We start from the raw sequence: 19,608 nt of genomic DNA, 5'->3' as shown, positions 1-19,608 counted from the left end.
GAAAACCTTGCACCACTCCTGAATATCGACCATCTCATTCCAGTTAGCACTGCTGAGTGTGAGAGGGGGTTCAGCTTAATGAACATCATTAGTGTGCCCCCTGAGATGCAGTCTGCACTTGGTCACAGTGTCGTCCTTGATGTTTATTCAACTGAATGGCCCACCACTCAGCCACCACAAAGTTCAATCCAACACGTATGTGAAGTCCTGGCTGGTGAAGCACAGGGGAGCCATGAACTCCAGAACACGCCCCTGCAAGGCAGGACCTGACGTGGAGGACAAGGAGGACCTCTGGGTACTACTGTGAAAAGCATGCATACTAATACACACACATACACACATGCCATATAGATAGTTCTTAATCTACACATACTTTTCTTTGCTGTTGAAATTTGAATAACTTGAATAAACTACAAACACATTCATTGACTGTCATTGATTGATTTAATATGACTTTAATTGATAACATAATGGAATATAGCCAGGCTAGCCTTACAGAGTCGCAACACTTTGCGTTGCGTTGTGTCGAGGTCGATCTGATAAAAAAATTCATAGTTTACCCACCTCTAATTTGACCACTACAGCCCTGGTCATATCATATACTGTGTTATATAAAACTGATAACATATCAATCATATTGAATCACCATGTAAATCTAACATACAGCATACAATCAGAACACTACTTCAGAACAGCGCTCATTAAAGCAGTGGTTTTCAAACTGTGGGGCGCGCCCCCCCTGGGGGGTGCCAGAGTTCTTCAGGGGGGGCGCGACGTGAGAAAAAAATAAACCCGAAAAAAACCCTGAAAGACGATGATTCAAATCATCAGTCGTACTTCAACTGTAGAAGTAACATAACTAAATCAATTTTCAACCGTTTATCTTCGTGCAAACCATTAACCAAATCTACACACTTGTATCTTCAATAATATCTAAACAGAATTTCGATATCATTTAAAATGTCTTCAGAATTACAGTTTTAGTTTCATACCGCTTCGTTTTCAGCTGTTTTCATTGAAGACGTCAGCCCATTCTGATACACCTACTTCTAGACATCGTAACTCATTCCATTTTCTTTACCATCGTTCAAACCATCAAACAAATCTACACACTTGTATCTTCAATACTATCCAAACGGAATTTTGATAGCATTTATACTTTTTTCAGAATCACAGTTTTAGTTTCAAACCGGCGTTGTTTTCAGTTGCTTATAATAATTTAGGTCACCATAGCAACGCCGGTAAACAAACCCGGCCGAATAGTCGAATCTCTGGACTGAAAAGGCAGATCTGATTCGACTCAGAAAATTCAGAGTCGGGGACCCTGAATGAATCTGTAAACTGGCAGTTTACACAGATTAAGATGCTCAAATGTATTTAAAAAAGGTTAAAGGGGTAGGTCGGAATTTTGGACATAGGGCCTGATTCCGAAGTGAGCATTGGTATTCTATATCACTGGAGACAGTTTTCAACACATTTCATTCAGTCCTTCTAGTTGCAGAGTTCGCTCGTGCTAGGCTAGCGCAAGTCAACGGGCAATGCTAGCCTGCTATTAAAAACAGTCTTACCCACTCCACAGTACACCCGAGGTAAATCAATTTTAACGACAGACTATACATCTAAATGTCTGTTTATAGAATAATGTTAGAAATAAAACCAACCTTGCATTGCATTGCATTTTGAGGGAATTGCGGGGTCTCAGCAGCAGTGTTTATATTCCTGTACGTAGGCTACGGCAGCGGCGGACTGATACCTAGGTTACCTGCCGCTGTCATTGCTACAAACGCAGAGTACAGTGAACGAAGGAATTCTACAAGCGTATTAAATTAACAAGATATGGCCACGTTTGGAGGAGTTAGCGATGCATCTGCTTTTGAAGACGATTATGAGGAATTTGTTGTATCCAACGAACCGTACATGTACGAGCCGGTGTTTTGATGTCAAAGCCAGCAGCAACAAGCCACAGTTGAGTCCTTTCTGGATCTCGCACTGGAAATGGGTGGAAACTTTGTGGTGCCCATCTGTACCGTTTATTTCTACAATTTCTAAAAGCACACTGAACCATCATGTTGCCTAGTCGTTCAATTGCGCTTCTGTCCCACGCTTCTCTGTTTACGTTCTTCTGTCGTGATTCGGTTACAAACCTAACCAGCGCATAGTAGAATTCCGCTTCTGCTGAGAAAGTAGTCCCTCGATGATTCATGCGATGCAAGGTTAGTTTTATTTCTAACATTATTCTATCAACACAGACATTTCAATCTATAGTCTGGCGTTATAATTGATTTACCTCGGGTGTACTGTGGAGTGGGTAAGACTGTTTTTAATAGCAGGCTAGCATTGCCCGTTGACTTGCGCTAGCCTAGCACGAGCGAACTCTGCAACTAGAAGGACTGAATGAAATGTGTTAAACTGTCTCCAGTGATATAGAATACCAATGCTCACTTCGGAATCAGGCCCTATGTCCAAAATGCCGAACTACCCCTTTAAGCTAAAACATGCTTAGATAAAGTTGTTAAATTGTGTTGTTTAAAAACGCAAAAAGATGTTTTAATGTTTCAGAAATATGTTTAAAAAATATGTTAAAAAATTTGTTTCAATTGTTTCAAAAATATTTTCCAAATGTTTTAAAATTATGATCGGAGATGTTTGAAATGTGTAAAATAATTAAAATAGCTTTCAAAACACAGGTATTTAGAAAAACAAAGTATGGTTGAGTATTATATGTGTTATGTTGTCTTACTTGTGTATATGTGTAACTGTTTCTTGTATGAAATATAAAATACAATAAAAAATGTATCACAAAAAAAAAGAACGCATGCTTGTTTACATTGTGTCTCTTTTAGGGATATTGTTCCGAATACCCCTATGTATTTGTGATATTTGTTCTGTCAGGCAGACTGTATTGCGCCCTTACCTCTAGGTGGGGTAATTTTCCCATTTGGTAAACATTGAAGCGCACTCGCATAATGCTCATCACACCGGCTGGCGGTATTACCGATTACCGAGACGGTCGTCATGTAGCCACCTCAAGTCCCATTATGCTTGACCACATTGCTGCTCGCAGCTATATTTGTAATTCCTTTTGTTCCTGATGGCACCATACGACACAGCCAACTAGAAGGCCTAGACGTGTAAAAGGATACGCCCAACTCGGCATATTCGAAATCTGATTGGTTGAAGAACATGTCAATCAACAACATAGTCGCCATTAGCGTCAACAGCGAAGGGATTCTCTCAGGATTCTGGAGGATTTTTTTTACCCGCAGGGAAATAATCTCATTCTCATCATCTCATTTTCGTCCGCTTATCCGGGGTCGGGTCAAGCAGGGGGCCCCAGACTTCCCTTTCCCGGGCCGCATTGACCAACTCTGACGGGGGGATCCCGAGGCGTTCCCAGGCCAGTGTTGAGATATAATCTCTCCACCTAGTCCTGGGTCTTCCCCGAGGTCTCCTCCCCACTGGACGTGCCTGAAACACCTCCCAAGGAAGGCGCCCAGTGGGCATCCTTACCAGATGCCCGAACCACCTCAGCTGACTCCTTTCTGAGTAAAGGAGCAGCGGCTCTAATCCGAGTTCCTCACGGATGGCTGAGCTTCTCACCCTATCCCTTAGGGAGACGCCAGCCACCCTTCTGAGAAAACTCATCTCGGCCGCTTGTACCCGCGATCTCGTCCTTTCGGTCATCACCCAGCCCTCATGACCATAGGTGAGGATAGGAACGAAGATCGACCGGTAGATCGAGAGCTTTGCCTTGCGGCTCAGCTCTCTTTTCGTAACAACGGTGCGGTAAAGCGAACGCAATACCGCCCCCGCTGCTCCGATTCTCCGGCCAATCTCACGCTCCATAGTACCCTCACTCGCGAACAAGACCCCGAGGTACTTGAACTCCTTCACTTGGGCTAAGGAGTCATTTCCTACCCGGAGTAAGCAATCCATCGGTTTCCTGCTAAGAGTCATGGCCTCAGATTTAGCGGTGCTGATCCTCATCCCAGCCGCTTCACACTCGGCCGCCAGCCGATCCAGTGAGTGCTGAAGGTCACAGGCCGATGATCCAATGAGTACCACATCATCTGCAAAAAGCAGTGACGAGATCCTCAGACCACCGAACTGCAACCCCTCCCCACCACGACTACGCCTCGATATCCTGTCCATGTATATCACAAACAGGATTGGTGACAAGGCGCAGCCCTGGCGGAGACCAGCACCCACTGAGAACGAAACTGACTGGCTGCCGAGGACGCGAACACAGCTCTCGCTTTGGGAGTACAGGGATTGGATGGCCCTGAGGATAGACCCCCTTACCCCATACTCCCGCAGCACCTCCCACAGTTTCTCCCGGGGGACCCGGCGTGTCAACCATGACAGCCCCTCAACACCCAGAGCCTTTAGCATTTCTGGCTGGATCTCATCAATCCCTGGGGCTTTGCCACTGCGGAGATGTTTGACTACCTCAGTGACCTCCACCAGGGAAATTGACGACGAAACACCATCAACCTCGAGCTCTGCCTCCAACATAGAGGGCGTGTTATTCGGATTCAGGAGTTCCTCAAAGTGTTCCTTCAAACGTCCGACGACCTCCTCAGTTGAGGTCAACAGAGTCCCATCCTTACTGTACACAGCTTGGATGGTTCCCCGTTTCCCCCTCCTGGGGTGCCGGATAGTCTTCCAGAAACACTTTGGTGCCGACCGAAAGTCCTTCTCCATGGCCTCTCCGAACTTCTCCCACACCCGCTGCTTAGCCTCCAACACGGCAGCAGCTGCAGCCCTTCGGGCCTGTCGGTACCCTGCAACCGAGTCAGGAGTCCTCCAGGATATCATCTCCCGGAAGGCCTCCTTCTTCAATCGGACGGCTTTCCTGACCACCGGTGTCCACCACGGTGTCCGAGGGTTACCGCCCCTTGAGGAGCCTAAGACCCTGAGGCCACAGCTAGCCACCGCAGCTTCAGCAATGGAGGCTTTGGACACCGCCCACTCCGGCTCAATGCCCCCAACCTCCACAGGAATGCCAGAAAAACTCCACCGGAGGTGTGAGTTGAAGATACCTAGGACGGGGGCCTCCTCCAGACGTTCCCAGTTCACCCGCACTACTCGTTTGGGCTTACCAGGTCTATCCGGAAATTTCCCCCATTCCCTGATCCAACTCACAACCAGATGGTGGTCGGTTGACAGTTCCGCCCCTCTCTTTACCCGAGTGTCCAAAACATGCGGCCTCAGATCAGATGACACGATCACAAAATCGATCATTGATCTTCGGCCTAGGGTACTCTGGTACCGGGTACACTTATGAGGACCCTTATGTTCGAACATGGTGTTTGTTATGGATAATCCATGACTAGCACAGAAGTCCAATAACAAACGACCCGCTCGGGTTTAGATCAGGGAGGCCGTTCCTCCCCACCATGCCTCTCCAGGTGTCTCCATCGTTGCCCACGTGGGCGTTGAAGTCACCCAGCAGAACTACGGAGTCCCCTACTGGAGCCCCATACAGGACTCCATTCAGGGTCTCCAAGAAGGCCGAGTACTCTGAGCTGCTGTTTGGTGCATACGCACAAACAACAGTCAGAGTTTTCCCCCCTACAACCCTTAGTCGCAGGGAGGCGACCCTCTCGTCTACCGGGGTAAACTCCAACACCGCTGCGCTCAGCCGGGGATTTATGAGTATCTCCACACCCGCCCGGCGCCTCACGCCCTTGGCAACTCCGGAGAAGAATAGAGTCCAACCCTTATCCAGGAGTACGGTACCAGAGCTGAGACTGTGCGTGGAGGTAAGCCCCACCAGATCTAACTGATAGCGCTCCACCTCCCTCACAAGCTCCGGTTCCTTTCCCCACAGCGAGGTGACGTTCCACGTCCCCAGAGCCAGCTTCTGCCGCCCGGGTCTGGTCCGTCGAGACCCCTGACCTTCGCTGCCACCCATGTGGCTGCGCACCCGACCCCAGCGGGTCTTCCCACAGGTGGTGGGCCCATGGGATGAAGAGAGGGGGGGTGCCACATAGTTTGTTCGGGCTGTGCCCGACCGGGCTCCGTGGCAAACCCGGCCACCAGGCGCTCGCCATCGAGCCCTCCGTCTGGGCCTGGCTCCAGACGGGGGCCCCGGGCTTCCTCCGGGCCGGGTCACATCTCCTCTTCTTTCGTTGTTCATTGGAGTTTTTGAACCATTCTTAGTCTGGCCCCTCACCTGAGACCACTCTGCCATGAGAGACCCTACCAGGAGCACAAGGCTCCAGACAACACAGCCCTCAGGTTCACAGGGACACGCAAACCTCTCCACCACGATAAGGTGACGGTTCCAGGAGAGGCAGGGAAATAATCTGATTGGATAAACTCTAATATATATTATCGCACTGGAGGCAACGCAACTGAAGGAAAAACAAATAAATACGTATTTAGACTTATGTGAACAAACTTATTAAAATAGATAGAATGACAAAATAAATATATATATTAAAAGGTATCAATTATATATTTAATAAAAATAATGTATTGTTCTGAAAGTGTCTAGGCCAGCAGAGAAGGCTTTGCTGGCCCTGACGGCCTGCCTCTGTAGCTAAGGTCCGTCCTATTTACTGGAGGAGTGAACATTGTTTCATGTTTCCGTTGCATAAGAACCTTACGGGAGGGTAATGATTGGAAAAGATCATGCATTTTGAATGTCCAAATAGCACACCACTAACATTTTAGTCCTGTCTAATCTCGTCAACGAAAACGAAACTTACATTTCGTCATAGTTTTTATTATCAAAGATCTTTTTTTTAGCTCGTCATCGTCTCATCTTCGTAATGGAACCAAAGTGGTAACACTTTAGTTTGACAGTCCACTGTTGACACTCAACAAGCCATCAGTAGATACTCAGTTGCATGTCAACAGTTAATTGAGTTGACAATCAACTGAACTATATCAACAGATAAGTAACATGTATTCAACTAACTGTAAGTTAACTATAAGTTGCACTATTAGTAGATGGTTAGTTGATATTTGAGAGAGCTTGTTCAACAGATAAGAAACAAGGATTCAACTAACTGTCTGTTAACTATAAGTTGCACTATTAGTAGATGTTGTTTTGTACACGTAGCATGCATTCAACTAACTGTCAGTTAACTATTAGTTGCATTATTAGTAGATGGTTAGTTGATATTCAACAAAGCTTTCAACAGATAAGAAACAAGCATTCAACTAACTGTAAGTTAACTACACGTTGCACTATTAGCTGATGTTTAGTTGATATTCAACAGTGAGTTAGTTGATACTCTACAGAGCTTGTCAACAAATATGTAACATGCATTCAACTAAGTGTTAGTTAACTATAGGATATTTTTATTTTGTTTACAAAAACAGTCTGCAACAGACATTGTGCTTTTTACTACATGTTCTTTACAAATATTCAACTATCAGTTGAGTGTCAACTTCTAGTAAGTTGACTATCAACTGCTGTTATTAACCAATTCTCAACTTACGTTTCATATGGATCAACTTTCCCCCACTCACAAGGAACACATCTAATGAATGAACATTCAACCCTCTGTTGATCATATATGTTCATTGTAAAATAAAGATGAGAATATTTTATCAATCAATAGGCACCCTGTGTAGGTGACAACCTGTTGATTGTCATATGACTGTCGACAAACTATCAGTCAATATTCAACTAAGCATTAGTAGAGAGGTCTTAGGACTGTCAAATTAAAGTGAAAACAGTTTAGTGTCTACACACTATTAACAGAGCAAAACAGAGAAAATAGTTGACTATCAGTTGATTCTCAACAAACTATCAGTCGATATTCAACTAAGCATTAGTAGAGAGGTCTTAGGACTGTCGAATTAAAGTGAAAACAGTTTAGTGTCTACACACTATTAACAGAGCAAAACAGAGAAAATAGTTGATTTTCAACAAACTATCAGTCGATGTTCAACTAAGTATTAGTAGAGAGGTCTTAGGACTGTCAAATTAAAGTGAAAACAGTTGAGAACAGTAGACACTCTACAAACTAGTAACAGCACAAAATAGACAAGTTTTGCTCAACTGATCAGTAAAACTGGATGACCGCAAAGTGAAATAAACAACACATAAGCAGCATATCAGAGAAGAAAGCAACTTTATTATTTAAAAAAAACTAAACTTTAACAGAACTTTTTTTACAAAGGAAGATTTCAAGGACCTGGCGGTACCGCTTCACCACATCCGATATTGTTGTCACTGAAAATGGAAAAAAAATCCATTTCATCACTCAATTTGGCCCACCTGATTGTGTTTACCTGCTCGATTTTAGGCAATGCAGCTCAGGGTTCACAAACTTTTGCACATACAACAGTTGGCAAATCATTTGTTTGATCTGTTTTAACAATTGTTTTCCGGAAAAGAAAAATGTTGAAGTGATAAACAATTCTGTTATTTCTAAAAAAAAATACTGGTATTGATAAAAAATGAATTAATAATGGTTAAACACAATAAAATTCCAAAATGGTCAAGGGGTTCACAAACTTTCAAGCAGCACTGTATATGTAATGTCTGAACCTAAAGAAATACAGCACAATTATATAATTTACTTTACCACGATATCCTTTGGCCTTTGACTTCTTCGACTTCTTGCTCCTTTTTTTTGCTTTTTTCTTGTGCTTCCTCTTTTTCTTTCTGCCATCAGAGGAGTAAGAGCTGCTGCTGCTGGAATCTGAGTCAGTGCTGGAGCTGCTACTTGCGTCAGTGTTTGACTCTGGTTCGGTGTCAGTGTTGTCCACTGTGTCACCTGGGAAATGACGAAAAGCAGAAAAAAGCACTTAAAACAACTTTTAAGGGTAACTTTACCCCCAGTCTTAGCATAACTTGTCACACTGCACAATTTTGAAAAATGCGTTCTGACCAAGGTTCTGACGGCTCAGTTAGGAAGGAGGTGGCTGTAAAGGATGCTGGGTTAATCTAGCTGTCACTCAAGAAGATCTAAATGATATAACTTCCTTGAAAAGCAGAGTGACAGAGAGTCTAAGGGCACTATCGCTACACGATATGAGCTCATATGTCACACAGATGTGTTGTTTGAGGTGGAGGATTTTTCTAATTTTAAATTGTTGGAGGGCAATTCGGAAGTAAATGATGTATCTTGATAGTAGTGTTATGAGACAGAGTAGCCTAAGTGAGTGAGCGAGAATGGCAGTGTGTTGTTGTTTGAGGGATTTCAGTGAGTGCATGGACGAGCGAGGAGAGTGAGCGGTAGCATGTGTCAATCAAGCAAAGCAATGAATGAGTCTGGGTGTGTGAATGCAAGCGATAGAAAGCAGCATAAGCTAATGCAACCTACTGTAAAGTGAGTGCAACGGGAATAAAGTAAGCCTGTCAAAAATCGGTGTCCTCCTCATTCCGACCCACTGCCGGTAGAGTTAAGGGTGTTACCGTAACAGTTGTGTATTTTTTAAAAGAGCGCAGCTGGCCGGCTTTGCAGCGTTCACCTGTAAGGCGCAGGTGTGAATAGTGCCCACCTGATAGGCTGATGTCTATCAGATGTTGTAACGTAGAGTGACCCTCATACAATGGGTGAACTCCAATATTGTGGTTGTTGTAGTGAAGCCACATACATTACAGTTTTTTTTCGATCGCTAACCCACAGTGGGCACAACTGGAGCTCAATGTGCAAAAATCTAACGTCAGTCTGCACTACCAATAGTCACTGGAGCTGAACAGTTCACATCACCTGCAAAATAGGCTCAGAGCAGCAAACACTATGAACCAGCCTCATCGCGATAACACATGTCACTCAGAACATGCTCAGAGTATAAAGCATCAAACCCCAATTCACAAATGACAAACTTTGATCTTTACAGTTTAAATAATCAGAGTTACTTCACACAAATTACGTAATATTTTCTTTGAAGAAAGAGTGAAATTTAATAACAAACCAGTTTTTTCTAGGTTATCATAAATAAATGAAAATCAGAAGTTTGCTTCAATAGATACATCTTTAGTTCATATTGATAACATTTCTGAATGTAGTATTTATCTGTGTTAATAAGTCAATTCCTTCAATTTTGCAATTTGCATCTCAAATTTTCATATCTTTTTAAAAATGTGTATTACCGATGCAACTTTAAATCTTTGCAGATTGGGTTGCACTCTCAACCCTGCCTCTCTCAATGAGAGACCATGATTCACAACAGGGTCTATCAGTGTAGCCCTTACTGTATTTCATCAGACATAAAATTCGATGTCTTCTTGGGGCCTCTCCGAATAGTCCAATCTCCTAAGCTATAAGCCTCCTTTCCTATACCTTAACCCCTGAACGTCATCGGGGTTAAGGAGAGATGAAAGGTGCTTCCTATCGAACATAGGAAAATACAGCAATGTTTCAAATGAATTCGACTCCACTTTTCCTAGTTTTACAACACTAGCCTATTTTGATCCATGCGTTCTTTTCATATTGATTTTAATCAGGTTTTCGCCAACAGAGTGAGAATCCCTCCGATATATCCCAATTCACATGTGGATAAATCTTCCTCTCTTCTCCTCTCCTCTCTTCTGTTTTACCTCTTGTTCGTATGAATTTGTGTAGAGTCGGTAAACTCCGGCGGTGGCCTGTTGCTTTAAGTCTTGCCGCCGTAAAGGATTATGGGATACCACTATCTCCTTTCCTTTCGCATAGGTTGGTCCGGAGTAACCTATGCTAAAGGAGGGTTAAAGGAAGAATCAAGGCTCCTTTCCTATGCCTTTCTTAAGTATTTCGAGAATTCGAATCACCTATCCGCCGAGTATTTCCGGGTCATCTCGATAGGAAAGGAAATTTCCTATGCAAAAAAGACTATTCGGAGAGGCCCTAGGTCTTCCACACATCCACACTCTCACTGCCACTCTTCTCCCTCCACCAACCTTTCTTCCTTGGTCCATTTCCAAAAGAGAGTATTTTTGTACTTTCCCTATATACTGTACATATGTTCACTCACAAGTCTAAAACAAGACACCTTGTGTTTCAGTTGAAATTGCAATCCACAGTGTTTAAAATGCACCAGGATGAAATCCATTCTGTTTTGAATGTGTGGTTTACAGTTGTGACAGCAGTGTGTTAGCATTTGAACAAAGTGCTGAAAATCCACAGTGTTGTGCAGGTTGTGATATAAGCCATGAGATAAGTGTGTAGAGTTCTGCAAATTGTGTTTAAGCAATGAAAAATGAGCTAGTGGTTGGTCCACAGGAACTGCATGCTGAGTTTTGCACGTGTCGCTCCAGTTGTGCCCACTGTGGTTAAGCGATCATAAAAAACTGTATTGAAGTCCTCAGGTAAAACTATACTCTAGCTTTACAAACCTTGCTCTGCTGAAGGCCTTTGCTCAAGCTGCCGCTTCAGTAAAGCATTCTCCTCCTCCAGCAACTCTATCCGGGTCTGCAGCTCTTCTGACTTCTTCTTCCATTGGACTTTGCCTGGTTGAAATAGAATATTTTCCATATTAACAACTGCAACATATGACATGATAGATACAAAATTCATGTTAGTAGAGTATATGAGGCAAACCTTGTAGGAAAAGTAAAATATTTTTTTATATGCATTATAATATTTGATCTATAAAACATACTACTGAAGTCTCGACTGGACACGCTAACAAGCATAGAAGAAATTAAAATCTCCTCATGAAGCACATGAATCTGCACCTGCCACTGTCAGGCAACTCGGAGTCCAACAAAAATAATCCCACACAAGGATCAATTCTGCCCCACCATAATATGTGTTGGTGTGTTTTTCTGCACAATCCTCCTCTCTCTGGATGTGTTTTACATAGCGTGGTTCCAGAGTACGCCTGTTTTAGGCACCTGAATATCTGTGGATAGTCTTTAATAATCGTGATTACACTGTCAAACAAAATAATCATGATTATGATTATGATTTTTGCCATAATATACATGCTGATATGTTCAGCGATCAGATGGAGAGGAGCGTCTCCCGTAGTCTACGGTGCCAACAGGTTCACGCTGCGCTTTGCATGAAGTGTGTGTTTTTATTTTTCTTCCCAACGGGACCGTCAATACTGTCCCAGTGTCAGTTTGGAGCTGAACTGCGCCGAACTGCCAGCTGATACACAGCTAAATCAGCTGTGTTTCAGTTTGAGCCTATACTTCTCGCGAGCCGCGCGTCCAGCAGCAAAAATACAGTAGGCTATACATTATGTTTCACATCGTAGGCTACAAACCACATAACGTGGCATTGACATAGGGCTACATATTATAATGAAACAACAATAATTTGATGTTTTTCTTTTTTATTTATAGGCTAGATGTAGGCATTTTTATTATTTTTAACCCCATATTATATCAATGATATATTTCGCAGTTTTTATTTCGTTCTTCCTGCTTCTCTCCACCCCAGAATGTCTGTCCAATGAATGAATGATCTCAGATCACGTGTGGTTTTGCTTCGTAATGCTGGTTCACTTGCAAAAGTGGACCACACCAAACAAAAAAAATCTAAATTATATTTGGTCTGGACCAAAGCAAGTGATCCAACGGACTTTCCATGTGTGAATACACCTTAAGTCACACCACTAAACATCTAAATGCATGTGTAATACCATCTTATGACACTAAGGTCACAGGTCACACGAGACAAAAACCTGCAAAAATTATGTAGATAAATATCACTGGTAAGGGCTTCTGTTTTTGGTGAAATACAGTTGCTTATTTGCAGCTGAATTATTACTTTGAAAAGTAGTCTCGCCACCGTCTCGCAATTAATCGCTTGTGGTGGCGTTAATAAAAAGACCCACAATTTTATGGTTCATGGTCTAAAGCTAATTATGAGCCTTTGGTTGATATCCAGACAATCCTCTATTATTCAGTTGGCAATGACCACCCGCAACACTGCTACATGCGCCAACGTATGTGAATATCGAGACGGGAAGAAAAGTCTACGATGTCGCCAAGCAGCTATTAACGTTGTCACCCCCTAGCTAAGCAAAACTAACGTTACTAGCTCTTGCTGAGCCCGGCCAGAAACAGTTCTGAGTATTACACTGACTTTTTGTACAAATGTGTCAACCCAACTTACCAGCAGTAGGCATATCGGAGCTTTCTCCTTCATTCCCCCGCTGTCCTTTTGCTCGGGTAGAGCGCTCAGGCCTTTCCACCATAGGCCTATTCAAATTTCCAGGCGAGGCCGATCTTAACTGATGAAAAATCATATGCTGGTACTGAAACAAGAGATAGGCCTAACATAAGTGGTTCACACATACAAGTAATGGCGCCTGCTTTCGAAATAAAACAATAACTGTTGAGAGAGGGTTGATACTTACCATAGCGACAAGATCCAATTTATTTTGCGCGGACTAATAGCTTCTTTCAACGGCACCGAGTTGGCGGTGCGGCTTAGCCAATCGGACGGTAGAAGCGCTTGATTATTATGATTGAGTCAGGCATCAACCAGGGAATCAGCCAGATTTTCAAATCAGGGACTTTTTGGCCAGTAACATCAGTTATTTCCTCTGCCCACCGGTGCTATGGCTTCGCTTGCGGGAACACTTTTGAGAAGAGTGAATGTCAAGGAGACAAAAAAAACATCATTCAAGTTGATAACATGGTTGCAAAAGAAAAGGTTGCTGCAAAGAAAAGTGAAATGCAAAAACTGCAGACACAAAATGAAGATGGTCTACTATACACAGTCCACAGACCTCCACATCTGGTAAGTGTGCTAATGTTATTAATTATTGTTAACTCATGGGCCCATCAGTTGTTTGGCAATCGGCACAACCATTTAGGTTGGAATATGATATTATTGCGAGTTTCCGCGCCTCCACCGCGCAGCAGCTCGTCGCCTCCCTTCATTTCAATGAGGGAACGCGGCAGAGGGGAGGCGGTTGCCCTACCGCTCAGCTTTCCCAAACTGTTGTCTCGACTTTATTATTGGTAAAAGCTCATACAGAGACTATTACACCGGTATACATGTTTTAAAAGAGAAATACATGTGATGAATTTCTGGTCAACCTATCCCAACGAGGATGATTTTTTTTTAAAAGGTCACTTTTCGTTTTTCGTGTTTTCATTCTCAAACGGATATGGATTGAACGGAAGATACATGGATTTTGGGGCCATAGGATTTGGTGCTTTCACGTTAAAAATTGTACCAGGGGCGAAAATTGTACCGGCCTACGTCATCCATAGTAATCCATTCCAAACCTGCCTGGCAACAGACGATCGTGTCTCCCGTTGCCGGGCAACGGGCGACGGGCGATCGCGTCGAATGACGTGGAAGGTTCTTGAACATTCGCAAACTCGTTCATTGAGCGCGACAAGACAGATAACACTTATTTACAAATTTACCCTACATTTATTAGCGTTCCTAACTTTATATTTATATTGTATTGCATTGTATTTATCTATTTCCCTACACAGTAATAGCTAAATGTTATGGGGATAACGTGAATAATAATAATAAAAAACATTTACCAGTTAGTAAATGCCTGCTCACCTATCTATCTATCTATCTATCTATCTATCTATCTATCTATCTATCTATCTATAATCTATTCTCTAAATTTAATTAAGGAAATTAAATTAACACAAGCTAGCTAGACTATGAACACATTAAACACTCAGTTTACTAGCTAAATTCGATTAAACAATTGAATGCAATACAAATATAAAGTAAAAATCGAAGTGTTATTATCGCGATCCGTTATCTGTATTATATTATTTCGTCTTCGGCAACATGAGCGCAATTGAAACCTGCCTGGCAACGGACAACCCCTTACGTAATCTGTTGTGATGACGTAGGCCGGTACAATTTTCGCCCCCGGTACAATTTTAACGTGACACCGCCCCAAAAAAACAAATGCTAATATTGCAATATTTGTATGGTAGCCCTTATTAACAATTCCCATTTGAATGTAATGTAAACTAATGAATCAAATGCTAATGAATGGTTTGATTGATTCAATGTTATTATTTCAGACATATCAAAAAATTAAAAGCATGAAAATACAATAGACAAAAATGATGTTCAAATCAATTCACAAAAAATTAAATTAAACAAAAAATTTGATATATTTAATTGATATGCCTGAAACAAGTAGGAAGAACTATTCACTTAATCCTACCCCTTTGTAATGCATGATTGAAATGATGAATAAGCTTGTACACAGCGAATAGCCGGAAGCATGTAGCTTGATATGTAGTATCAAGCTAGTTTAAGTTTTAAGATATCTATTTGATCAAGTTATAATTTATGACATGATCATCAATAAGGGTTATTTACATTGCCACAATGTTTTAGGCTGAGCAGTTGTTAGACAATGTATGTATGTATATGTCAAACTTATAGACATCATTTAAATTTCCAATTTGTTTGCAATTTTCAGGGAGTGCCGTCGTAAAAGATGTCGACGTTTGAGGAGAAGTGTAAGGACCAAGTCTCTTTTCTCAAACTCACACTGTAGTCTCTTCACATGGATGGAGTACATCCACAGGTAATCATTTTAGGTTTTCTCCAACTCCAGTATTTCACAGATTACAGCTCTAGGTTCAGAGTGTGAAATGTTTGTACAATTGAAGCTGAAACTATAGTTGCAAGTTGCAACAGTAGTTTTTCAGTAGAAAAAGCTTTGTGACAAAAGTAGACTTACGGATTGATCAAACAAGCACATATTTTCTTTGTGTATGTAAACAGTTCTGATTAAATCTTTGTTTTCTTTGTAGATTTGCACAGGGTTTGCAGCTACGGCAGGTAGACATGCTTCAGGATGGCATCACTAAAAGCACTGCTACACTCTCAATGATGTCTAAAAAACTGCGAAGAATTTGCCTAAAAAGCCTTAAAAGGCACAGGAAAGAAAAAGGCCAGAAAATCGGTGGAGTCAACGCTATCGTCCACATTGACGAGAGCAAGTTCTGCCATAAGCGCAAGGTATATTTGTAATATAATTCACTAAATATGGGGTCATTCAATTTCAACTCATCAAAAATCTGATCTTTCCTCAGTTCTTGTTTTGAATTTTATTATAAACTTAATGTTGAAATATCAATTGTCTTCTAGAGAAATCTTTAAGCCTTACTTTTAGATTAATTATTGTGGAAGTTTGGCTCTATGAACATAATTTCTGAATTTTCTGAATTTGTATTAAAAGCCTCACCATTCAAAATATTTTCCCTGGAATGGTTTTAACCACACTTGAAAAAAAAAATTAATTTAAGTACTTCATGATGTTAATGCAATCAAATAAATAGCACTATGTACTGTATTCACATGCAAATCGGCATATTGGAGGGGCCAATGAAAAGTGACAAGGTCATGACTTGTGTGCTGCATGCATCTTTAAAGAAGTATGGAAGACGCCTCGGAGTGTTTTGATACTATTTGCTATAACTAATCTATACCTTAAGAAAACATGGCCTACATTATAGTTTTCAGGTAGAGCAAGTTGAAATAAGAAATAAAATTAGACCGTAGGCTATATCATATCAAGGTAATAATGCAACTTCTTGGTAACTGTCAGGTAGTTCAATGCATGAAAGAGTTATCAACTCATTCACTGTTGACATGCAACAACACATACTAATAATAATATGCATTCCAAACTTAAAAAAACAAAAGTTTTTATATTACTCCATTATTTATATCATTTGGAAATTAGCATAATCATCATACTTCTCACTGGCTGTAATATAACATTGAGTGGTTTTCTTGATTATGTATATATTTGACTTTAGGGTATTATTTATTGTATAACATTTATATTGTGTTTTGGCAGTACGGAAAGGGCGCTTCGGGAACAGCTGGAGGAGAAAAAGGACATGGGTCTTTGGAATGCTCCAAATCAAACAGTCTGACAGGCGTCCTATTCTTCGCCTCGGACAGAGAAGAAATAAGGAGACCCTTGTTCCTATCATCAAAAAGCATGTGAAGCGTCACAGTCTCGTCGTAAGTGATGAGTGGAGAGCGTATGCTGGTCTCGCCACAGAGGGCTACAGGCATGTCAGGGTGAACCACAGCCAACATTATGTTGACCCTCAGACAGGACTCCATACTCAGAACCTCGAGAGAGCGTGGCAGACCTATAAAAAGGAAATTTGGAGAATGCGGGGGAATCGGTCGGAGAAGGCCTTGAAAGAGCAGCTCTGCTTTATTGAGTGGACCTACTGGTTAGCGAGGGAAAATTCAGAAGGTGTCCTTGGCAGGCTTGTCAAGGAAATAAGGTGTTCCTATCAGACATAGGAAGCAGAGCTTGGCATTGATCAAAATAGGCTGAAATGGACAGGAGAAAGGGGAGAGTGTTTTAATTTATTTTTAAAAGAAAAGTTTTTGTTGTATTTGTTCAAACGGTTTATAGTATGCTTGGTTCTTTTGACTCTTCGAACTCTTCCTTTGTAAAAAGAGTTCTGTTAAAGTTTAGTTTTTTTTTTAATAATAAAGTTGCTTTCTTCTCTGATATGCTGCTTATGTGTTGTTTATTTCACTTTGCGGTCATCCAGTGTTACTGATCAGTTGAGCAAAACTTGTCTCTATTTTGTACAGTTACTAGTTTGTAGTTTGTCTACTGTTATCAACTGTTTTCACTTTAATTTGACAGTCCTAAGACCTCTCTACTAATACTTGGTTGAATATCGACTGATAGTTTGTTGAGAATCAACTATTTTCTCTGTTTTGCTCTGTTAATAGTTTGCACACACTAAACTGTTTTCAGTTTAATTTGACAGTCCTAAGACCTGTCTACTAATGCTTAATTGAATATCGACTGATAGTTTGTTGAGAATCAACTGATAGTCAACTATTTTCTCTGTTTTGCTCTGTTAATAGTGTGTAGACACTATTAGATGTTAGATGTGTTCCTTGTGAGTGGAGGAAAGTTGATCCATATGAAACGTAAGTTGAGAATTGGTTAATAACAGCAGTTGATAGTCAACTTACTAGAAGTTGACACTCAACTGATAATTGAATATTTGTAAATAACATGTAGTAAAAAGCACAATGTCTGTTGCAGACTGTTTTTGTAAAAATAAATTAACAAAATAAAAATATCCTATTAACTAACACTTAGTTGAATGCATGTTACATATTTGTTGACAAGCTCTGTAGAGTATCAACTAACTCACTGTTGAATATCAACTAAACACCAGCTAATAGTGCAACGTGTAGTTAACTTAGTTAGTTGAATGCTTGTTTCTTATCTGTTGAAAGCTTTGTTGAAAGCTTTGTTGAAAGCTTTGTTGGTTATCAACTAACCATCTACTAATAATGCAACTAATAGTTAACTGACAGTTGAATGCATGCTACGTGTACAAAACAACATCTACTAATAGTGCAACTTATAGTTAACAGACAGTTAGTTGAATCCATGTTTCTTATAGGTTGAACAAGCTCTGTCAAATATCAACTAACCATCTACTAATAGTGCAACTTATAGTTAACTTACAGTTAGTTGAATACATGTTACTTATCTGTTGATATAGTTCAGTTGATTGTCAACTCAATTAACTGTTGAAATGCAACTGAGTATCTACTGATGGCTTGTTGAGTGTCAACAGTGGACTATCAAACTAAAGTGTTACCAAAAAAGTTGTTGACAAACATTTCTCGTCATATTTTTCGTAAACTAAATTAACACTGATGCACACGTGCACTAACACCAAAGCTATGACCATGTGCTAGCACTCCCCCACTACCCATGCACACGTGCGCTAGCAACATGGCTATGACTATGTGCTGGCCCTCCCCCGCTACCAATGCACACGTGTCTCTCGCATGAGTACTTACAAATCTGGTTGTATACACATACATTGCCATTTCTTTCAATACAAAGCACGAAAATCAACTTTGAGAATACTCGGGTGGTCCATGGGTGTAAATTATAGAAACCTAGCAAGGCGGAGTTGAGCTACTTAGCGCTAACTGGGAAACAAGTGACAGAGAAAACTTGAGAAATTTTCTCGGAAATGTATCATAAGGGCTAATAAGTACAATTTAACACTCACACGGTTAAATAATATACATTTGTGATTTTAGATATGAATTACTTACCCCGTAAGCCCCGTGCTAGTCCGTCGGTATCAGTCCGTGTCATCCGGTCGGTCAAGGGCGTGAACGAGCATGCGCAATAGCTCGCAATACCACAGTCATTGTCTTGATTATTCCACTTCACATTGGATTGATATATATGTTTCTAATTGATCTGCATTTTCTTCAAATCAGCTATTATGAACAAGAATGAATCATGTAATGACTAAAAACATGTTTCAATCATTTCATCTCAACATATTCCTAGCTTGCTAATCAAACACATGCCCTAGTTCATTTTTTTGAGTGCAGGCCAGCTGTGTCTGCACACCTTAAGCCACAAATGTACACCCCCATCCCACAAAAAATGGGGACTAGAAACTATCTCTGTCTTTTGTACATTTACTCTACTGTTGGAGGTCAGGCCCCTTTTCCGGCCTCTTCGAGATAGCTAGGGATGCTTAAATGTTTACACACATTTCCCCTGGTCCCGAGAATGTCATATCCGAGATTTGGAGTTCTAGACCATAGATAAAAATTGTTTTACCAAATGGACTGTTATTTGGACAAAGCCCCTCAGAAGTGTTGCCTGCAAGACCTAGTTGTTCAGAATGTGGTGGAAAAACAGTTTTTGAGATAGGAAGGTCCTACCGCC

General features: G+C 41.3%; 2 protein-coding genes and 1 pseudogene across 2 annotated transcripts; 2 read left to right on the top strand and 1 right to left on the bottom strand.

The window, feature by feature from the left end:
• LOC130404238 (acetylcholine receptor subunit alpha-like) overlaps window positions 1-19,608 on the top strand; it is a 70,473-nt pseudogene that overhangs the window by 40,370 nt on the left and 10,495 nt on the right.
• On the bottom strand, window positions 8,379-13,797 carry LOC130404422 (ADP-ribosylation factor-like protein 6-interacting protein 4). Its single transcript, XM_056609129.1, has 4 exons — window positions 13,261-13,797; window positions 13,017-13,158; window positions 11,285-11,398; window positions 8,379-8,741 (listed from the first exon to the last, which is right to left on the bottom strand). The coding sequence occupies exons 1-4, from the start codon at window positions 13,261-13,263 to the stop codon at window positions 8,482-8,484; spliced, it is 519 nt and encodes a 172-aa protein (XP_056465104.1). The 5' UTR covers window positions 13,264-13,797; the 3' UTR covers window positions 8,379-8,481.
• LOC130404421 (uncharacterized) lies at window positions 10,068-17,302 on the top strand. The gene is made up of 4 exons (XM_056609128.1): window positions 10,068-13,646; window positions 15,322-15,429; window positions 15,659-15,866; window positions 16,711-17,302. Exons 1-4 carry the CDS (start codon window positions 13,465-13,467, stop codon window positions 16,861-16,863), a joined length of 651 nt encoding a protein of 216 aa, XP_056465103.1. The 5' UTR covers window positions 10,068-13,464; the 3' UTR covers window positions 16,864-17,302.

Source organism: Gadus chalcogrammus, chromosome 15 (assembly GCF_026213295.1).
Source record: "Gadus chalcogrammus isolate NIFS_2021 chromosome 15, NIFS_Gcha_1.0, whole genome shotgun sequence".
NCBI classification, from domain to species: Eukaryota; Metazoa; Chordata; class Actinopteri; order Gadiformes; family Gadidae; genus Gadus; species Gadus chalcogrammus.
This window is presented reverse-complemented; position numbering and strand designations above follow the sequence as displayed.

What these genes read in the sequence shown, in the direction of transcription:
- LOC130404422 (XM_056609129.1), bottom strand. An exon ending in CTCCGATATGCCTACTGCTG is followed by an intron (nt 11,399 to 13,016) that starts GTAAGTTGGGTT and finishes TATTTCAACCAG; the next exon opens with GCAAAGTCCAATGGAAGAAG. An exon ending in AAGGCCTTCAGCAGAGCAAG is followed by an intron (nt 8,742 to 11,284) that starts GTTTGTAAAGCT and finishes GTCATTTCCCAG; the next exon opens with GTGACACAGTGGACAACACT.
- LOC130404421 (XM_056609128.1), top strand. Translation starts at nt 13,465, where the DNA reads ATGGCTTCGCTTGCGGGAACACTTTTGAGAAGAGTGAATGTCAAGGAG. An exon ending in TCCACAGACCTCCACATCTG is followed by an intron (nt 13,647 to 15,321) that starts GTAAGTGTGCTA and finishes TGCAATTTTCAG; the next exon opens with GGAGTGCCGTCGTAAAAGAT. An exon ending in TGGATGGAGTACATCCACAG is followed by an intron (nt 15,430 to 15,658) that starts GTAATCATTTTA and finishes TTTTCTTTGTAG; the next exon opens with ATTTGCACAGGGTTTGCAGC.